This window comes from Rhincodon typus, chromosome 28 (genome assembly GCF_021869965.1).
Source record: "Rhincodon typus isolate 14 chromosome 28, sRhiTyp1.1, whole genome shotgun sequence".
NCBI lineage: Eukaryota > Metazoa > Chordata > Chondrichthyes > Orectolobiformes > Rhincodontidae > Rhincodon > Rhincodon typus.
Window position 1 is genome coordinate 38,524,202 of NC_063359.1, and position 8,056 is coordinate 38,532,257.

Genomic DNA, 8,056 nt, shown 5'->3' on the forward strand with positions numbered 1-8,056 from the left:
GGGGGGGGAGAGGTTGGGGGAGGGGGAAGGCGGGGGAGGGGGAAGAGGGGAAGGAATGATTGAAAGAAGGATGAGAAATTCATGAGGAATTCTTTTACCCTGGGAGTGATCATAGGAAGAGATGTGGGCCATTCGACCTACCAAGTCTGCTCTGCTGTTCAATGAGATTGTGGCTGATCCAATAATCATCATTACACTTTCCTGCCTTTTCCCCATAACTCTTGATTCCCTTCCTGATTAAAAATCTGTCTGTCTCAGCCTTGATTGTACTTAACAACCCAACCTTGACAGCCCTCTGCAGTATAGAATTCCACAGGTTCACTCCCCTCTGGAAGAAATTCCTTCTCATCTCTGTCTTAAATGTGTGACCCCTTAGAGATGCTGCTGTCTGGTCCTGGACTCTCCCACATGGCGAAACAACCTCTCCCCATCGACGCTTTAAGTCCCCTAAGAAGGTCACAATGTGGAACTTGGTACCATCTCAGAGGTGCCTTTAAAGGTAAGGTGGATAAATATTTGAAGGAGCAAGAAAAAGAAGGTTAATTTGATAGGGTTAGATGAAGGCCAGTTGCTCTGGGAGGCCTGTTTCTGAGCTGTACCTGACCTTTGCCATAAGTATAAGAGCTTATACCTCCTCCACTGGACCCAAACGCTGGAAAGCCAGACCCTTGTCCTCCAAAACCAGATGCACTGGACTGATTTGCTATGCTTCCAAATGATTGCGCATTGGCAGTGTTCCCAAAGCTATGTTTGGAAGAAAAAAGAAATTGTTGGTTATCAAGTATATGGAATAAAAAAAACAATTAAAAACACCACTTAAAAGGCAGACTGATATATAAACATACAGACCAGCGGTCAGGGTTTACCCAGCTGTAAAGACAGAAATAGTCAGTGTTGAGTCATTGGACTCCAATTGTTAAGTTCACTTCTCTCTCTCTCTGCAGATGCTGCCAGGTCTGTTCAGTTTCTCCAGCACTTCGTGTTTGTGTTTCAGATTTCCAGTATCCGCAGTTCGTTGTTTTTAATGTGGCAGTATCACAGTGAAGAAACACCAGCTTTAATTGTTACCATGATAAGGGAGTCAGATATAGTAACACAAAGGCAGAGGGCTGGCTCACTGATGCCAATCTCTGTGAATCTGAACTGAACAGGCACTGATATGAAGGAGAAGCTGTGTCCTTACACATATCGCTGAAGTACTTCACAGCAAATGAGTTACATTCTAAGGTCTCATCATGCATGTGAACACTCTAGCATGATCCAAATATCTACACAGAATGCGAGTAGCGATTACTCATAAACAGGAGGACACTCAGTCCCTGCATCTCTCCTACTAATCAATTAGACAAAAACTGAAGGACAACAGCTTCATTCCAATATTAAAGTTATACTCTCCTATCCTGGACTCCACCATTGAAAGAAATAGTATTTTTCTCTTTCAACCCCATTGGGGGTGGCACAGTGGTTAGCACAACTGCCTCACAGCGCCAAGGACCCAGGTTCAATCCCACCCTCGGGTGACTGTCTGTGTGGAGTTTGCACATTCTCCCCGTGTCTGCGTGGGTTTCCTCCCACAGTCCAAAGATATGCAGGTTAGGGTGGATTGGCCATGCTAAATTGCCTGTAGTGTTCAGGGATGTGTAGATTAAGTGGGTTTATAGGGGGATGGGTCTGGGTGGAATGCTCTGAGATTCGGTGTGGACTTGTTGGGCCAAAGGGCCTGTTTCCACACTGTAAGCATTCTATAAAATAATATTTTCACCTTTAACACTTCTATTAGAACACCAATTAATCTTGCATAGTTAAGCCTAATCTGTGCAATCTGTTCTTATCTTTGGAACAAAAAGTAATACTGCAAAACCTGAAGTTAGTGGCTGCACTTTGCAATATCAAATTCTGCACTCTCCTTTTATTAAATTTCCCTCCAGTTTAGCCTACAGCTTCAGAGATATTGTCAAACAATGAGGTACCAATTTACTGGCTGAGTCACTTTATGTTCCCAATTCCAGTGCATTTAGTGGTAGAAATGTCTTTCTTAAACCCCTGGCTTATTTGAGTCAAACTGGGTTGACAGACAAGGATAGAAGCATGAAGTACAAAAAGGTTATATGTCAGAAGCCACTTTTTTTTTGGTGTCTCCCTCTTCTGGAATAAACTACTCAAGATAAATGGTAATTCTCCCTGTAAGAGTCCTGAGGAAGGCAGCAGGCTTGTTCTCACTGTGCTGGTTTGATAATATGTATTGTGCCCTCCTGGAGCTGACTGGATTGTCTGCATGGGCAGGGGAATTCCATGAAGCTTTTCCTGAAAGAGCCTGAGGAATTTTCTTTTGTTTTTCCCAGGAGCTTTCACAATAAGACACTGGGCTGGAGAAGGAAATAATTGCTCACAGAGCCTGCACTGTGTCTCGATACACATGGCCTTTTCCTGTCCATGTAGAAATATCTGAGACACAGCAATGTGGTCAAGGAGATTGGGAAGGATTTGGAATTTGGACATGGAACAATCCAGCAAAGGGGTCAAGGGTAAGGGTTGGTTTGGGTGTTTGGGAAGCTGCTGACAGGGGATGCGGAGAAGAATGATGATGGCAGTTTTGACACCAAGTTGGAATTATTTACAAGTGCAGCAGCAGGGAAGAGGGTGGTCAGCAGTTTAATGTGGATGAGGCCTAGGCAGCATAAGGTGGGCTCTGTGGACGAGATGGATTTTGGAGAGAGACAGACAGAGAGAGACACACAGACGGAAACAGAGAGAGAGAGGGACAGACACAGAGAGAGACACAGACAGAAGCAGAGAGAGACACAGACAGAAGCAGAGAGAGACAGGCAGAAACAGAGAGAGAGAGACACAGACAGAAACAGAGAGAGAGAGAGACAGATAGAGAGCAAGAGCAAGAGCACAGGAACAGACAGCGTGCCAGGGAGCAGACAGTGTACGGGGACAGAGAGGGAGAGAGAACTAGCAGAAAGACAGCAAAAATGCAGACAGGGATAACCTCAGAGTCAAACAAATTTTCTTCTATTGCACTTTATCACTCAACACATACAGACAGATCCAAACACAGCTCTGCATTAACCTCACTTCTGCCAGCTCACTGAGCATCTTACCCGAAACCTCCAGCACTGGCAGCTGCTGTTCCTTCACCAAACACCTTGCCTCCCGAAGTGCTCATTGTTCCACTAAAAACTGGTGAGCCACCAAATGCTGGTAGGCCTCCGAACGTTGGGGTGCTACCAAAGGCTGGCGGACTGCCAAACACGGGAGCAGCACCAAAACCACCTAAAGAGAAAGATAAAGGGAGAGTGAGAATGAATGGAGCAGACAGGACAAGTCAGAATGCAAAGCCCTGGTTACCATCTGAACAAAGCTTACACACAAGACTGTGATCCAGCAGCAGATAGGTGGAGGCGGCGGGAGGGGGAAAGGTCAAGGGAAAGAAATAAAGACCTCAGGCAGCTGTTGTAGATCATGTGTTGGGCCATTTGGAAGTATTAACATTATTTAATATATTCAAAATTTTAAGCAGGTCATAACATAACTAAAAAGAGGGCTTCACATGTGAACACCTCATTTTGCCAGCTTATCTATCCACTTGCAAGAGCAGCGCCCTTTACTGATCTCTCATCAGCTGGGCCCAATCTGTTGCCCAGAAGAAACAGTCAAATTACCTGGGGGTTTTGAGGGAGTGGAAAAGTTGCCAAAGCCTTGGGCAGCGACACTGGAGCCTGCACTGAACGAGCCTGATGTCTTCTGATCTGATCCGAAAGAGGCACTGCCAAACCCAAATGTCTTGGCACCACTGTTCCCAAAGAGGCTCTGAGCATCTGACGAAGAGCAGATAGTCTGTTAGCAAAGTTATGGACTCAGAATCATTTAACATTAAAGCCTCATCTAACAACTGGTGTTTGACTTCAGAGGAACTCAATAGCGTTTTTTTTTGGGGGTGTGTGGAGAGGACGGTGACAGTGTACCTGAGGCATTGGCAATGATGGGGATCAGTCTGAATGTTTGGTGACTCACATTTCACCCCATTATCCGATCTATTACCTCGATGCTGACTGTGGGAGCTTGTGTGCACAAATCAGTCAACGCCTTTTCTGCTTTACAACAGTGACTAAACTTCAAAGGCACTCAGTCAGCCATAAAGTGCTTTGAGAATTCCTGAGATCATGAAAGGTGCTATAGAAATACAGGACATTCATTTGTTTGTGAGCACTAACCTCTTCAGCTTAACCACCAATAATATTTCTATCACTTGTGTTGTCAAATAAACCTGTTGGACTATAACCTGGTGTCGTGTGATTTCTGATCTCGACCAAACACAAACCTTCCACAGATTACATTACCAGAGGGATGCTCATCATAGTGAACCTGCATTTGCAAGGGATCCTGCACCATTGAGACAGCTTGAACAGAGTAGTCAATGCTGACGTACTGGCAAGGTCCCTCAAACATCAACTTATTAATTTGTGGCACTGGCTGATGCAGGAATGCCAGTCAGGGCACTGGACAAATTTGTTGCTCTATTGAAGAGTATCATCATGGCATCTTCTACATGAACCTCATGTGCAACTGTGTCAGTTTCACATCTTCATTGAAATGGTGCTGCCAACAATGCAAAGCCATGTCTAGAACATTTGGCCCTGTTCGGTTTTCAAGGCTATTGGGAGCTTCAAACCATCAGCCTTCAGATAAGAATGTAAACTGAAACAAAGTGACAGCAGAACCAAATGGCTAATTTCGCAAAAGGTCCTTCAAGCAACATAGGATCACGGTCTCACCATAACCTTTGAGAATCTATCCTAAATGCAGTTAAAAGGACTTCATGAAAGAGATTTCAAATTCATACATAATAACATGACATAAGGAGGCCATTCAGTCTATTGTGTCTGTTTTGGCTCTTTGAAAGAGTTACCTAATCAACTCAACCTCCTTCCTCGTTCCTCCTTCCCCAGAGCCTCCAAGTACTTCCCTTCCTTCACACAGTGGATTTGGGAGATTTCAAATGTGAAAACACTGTGGGAAGTTTACAACTTTGAAGCTTTAGAAAGCAAATTGTGTTTTTAAAAACAACTTCAGGAAACCATGACCTATATTCACAGGAAAGAAAAGATTGGCAAAGCTCCATTTAGCTGTTTTGTGAGGAGGGTGTGAAGCACCATGCTGTGTGTTGGTTCTGTTGCCTGGACTCTATCTTTCCTGGACTCAAAGTGACTTAAGATCTCCAGAAGTTGAGAGCTAGCCAAGGACAGCTGACTAATTGTGGACCAATGATTAATTCTTGTCTTACATTGCACCTCCAGATTTCCAGCATTCAGTTGCCTTGGAGCTAAGCTAACCCTAACTATAACTCGGTCTCTTTCTCCCGTTAGGACACTCCTTAACTCCATCTCACTTTTCCTAATCTCTCTCTTGGTATCAAACTGTGCTTGATAATTGCTCCTGTGTAACATGGTGGGTGGGAAATTCTATACAAAAGCAAGTTGTTGCCATTGTGAAGTGCCAAGGTTCATAGTGCATTATCACTAGAAGCTTAAAATAAAAGACTCAGTAAATTAGGCCATACTGTCAGATGCTAAGATCAGCTTCTAAACAGCTGATGGTTGCAGACAGAAAGGCTGACAGAACTAAGCAACCACAGCAAGAGTACAGAATCACAGAATCCCTACAGTGCAGAAAGAGGCCATGGAGTTTGCACTGACCCTCTGAACACAAACCCACCCAGACCCACACCCCCCACCCTATCTTCGTAAACCTGCATATACCACAGCTCATCCACCTAGCCTGCGCATCCCTGGACACTATGGGCGGTTTAGCACAGCCAATCCACCTAACTGCACATCTTTAGACTATTGAGCAAACCAGAGTGCCTAGTGGAAACCCACATAGACACGGGTAGAACATGCAAACTCCATACAGTCGCTCGAGGCTGAAATCGAACTGGCGCTGAGAGGCAGCAGAGCTAACCATTTAGGCACTGCAGTACAAAGCTAGCATATGAACAAGAGTAGACCACTCAGCCCTGTGAGACTGTTCTTCCATTCAATAAGATCATGGCTGATCTGATTTTAATTTTCAACTCTACGCTCCTGCATATCTCTGATAATCTCCATTACCATGGTAATCAAGTTGTGTGGTGACTCTCTATTTCAGCAGCATGAAGGGAACGTTGGATAATCAGCGCTGCTCAGAGATTTCTCATTCCGCTGGCAAAGCGACATTTTATTTCAAAAGCTTATGCATACTGAGCTAATGCTTGGGAGAAAACAAAAATAGAGATTCATTCTTCATCCTGACATTTCACATTGGCATTGAATTCAGTAGATAAAAGCAGAAAGACAAAGCCTCAGGTACCGGTCCATCCATCCACTACTTATTTTGCCTGCACCCTAACTGGCAACAAATCCCACAATGAGCTCACTCACCTACAATAGTCTCCAGTCCAGCAGCTTCTCGAATGTAAACTTCTCATCCTTGTTTTGAAATCCTCCATCACCATCATTTCACCCCCTCACCCCATTTGTGGTTGTCCTACAACCTTCGGAGATTGCTGTGATTCTTCATATCCGGCCTCTTGAGTACTTTCTATTATTGGCCAAAACACCCTCCCTTCTGAACCCCCCTCCTCTTTTAACAGGCTCCTTTAAAATTTGTCTCCTTGAGCAAGCTTAGGTCCATGTGGCAAGATACCTTCACCTGGTTCAGTTTTGATTTTTGGCTAATGACATTCCAAAGAGGACCTGATGGAACTCAAGACACTTCATTCTTCCATTTATCCATCTTGCTGTGTACCCTGACCCTTCACCCCTCATCCCATCCAATGAGATGATAAAGGTCAAGCTTCCAGCTGCTTCCTTATAGCGGGTCATGTGGAAGTCAAACTGACTTCGTAAATTGGAAACATTCTTCAATTTATGACTGAAATCTCACGCCAGGTACTTGAACAAAACAGGCAGACATTTCGGTGCAGTGTCTTTCACAAGAAACGTCAAATATAGACTCCATCTGTTTATTCAAGTGAACAGCAAAGATCACATACACACATACTCAACAAAGAACAGAGAGTTCTGGTGTCCCAGCCAATACTTAGTGTTTAACCAGCACTACAACAACTTGCATTTGTATAGCGCATTTCATGTGATAAAAACATTCGAAGATGATTCTCAGGCACATAAACAACATTTGAGGCTGATTTTGAAGGAGCACCCTAAAGCAGTAAAGAGATGGGAAAGGTTTAGGGAAAGAATTCCAGAATTGGAGTTGGGGCCAATGGTGGAACGATGAAAATTGAGATTATCTTGTCATTTGAAAGAAAGAACTTAAATTTATATAGTGCATATTGTGATCTCAGAGCCCACCCTTTACAACCAATGAAGTGCCTCTGAACGTTAGTCACTGGTGTAATGATGTGTGGGAGCTTGCTGTGCTTAAGCTGGATCGTGAAACAAAATGATAGCCTGTCAAAACTGGCGCTGCATTTTGTTTTTGAACATCCCAAGGATGTGAAAGGCATTTTATAAATACAACTTCTCTCTGTTACCTCAATGTCAAACTTTACAGGACTGCACTGCAGTTACTGCTTATTAGGCCGTGTGAAAGAAATTCTAAATCGAGGCTTTTAAAAAGGTCACTTTGCCAATCATCAACATTCATTGCTGATGTGAAATTATGTGGGCTGCGCTCACTCATAAGAGTGTATCATCACTTAACATTACCGTTTCTGACAAATCCATAGTAGTCCTTGCATGGTGTAAGATGCAAAGATCTTTACTCTCTCTGCTTACGGAGTAACAGTTAATGTTTTACACAATTGCAAGGGGAGGATTTCTGTGTTCTGATGGATTGTAATGCTGACTTGCGCAGACATCTGCTCAACTGCTATCCCTAGGTCATGTATTCATTTTTGAAATCCTCATAAGACTCATACGTAAAAGCATGCCTGGCAGCCTTCTGTGATGCATTTAAGGGGAACTGGATAAATATGGGGGGGGGGGGGGGGGGAGGACAACATAGAAAATAGGAAAAGAAAGAGAGAAGGGAGGGGGGGGGGTGTATT

The 8,056-nt window shown here is 43.9% G+C and overlaps 1 protein-coding gene across 3 annotated transcripts in view; it reads right to left on the reverse strand.

Moving 5' to 3' along the window:
• Positions 1-8,056, reverse strand: part of nup214 (nucleoporin 214) — a 110,462-nt gene that overhangs the window by 13,657 nt on the left and 88,749 nt on the right. For all 3 annotated transcript variants that reach the window (XR_007265050.1, XM_048613549.1, XM_048613548.1), the window contains 3 exons: positions 3,669-3,824; positions 3,108-3,279; positions 632-744 (listed from right to left, as the gene is read on the reverse strand). Coding sequence is in view for 2 of the 3 variants with exons in the window: in XM_048613549.1 (XP_048469506.1) it covers positions 632-744; positions 3,108-3,279; positions 3,669-3,824 (441 nt within the window). In the remaining variant the exon portion in view is untranslated. The remainder of the gene's footprint in view (positions 1-631; positions 745-3,107; positions 3,280-3,668; positions 3,825-8,056) is intronic.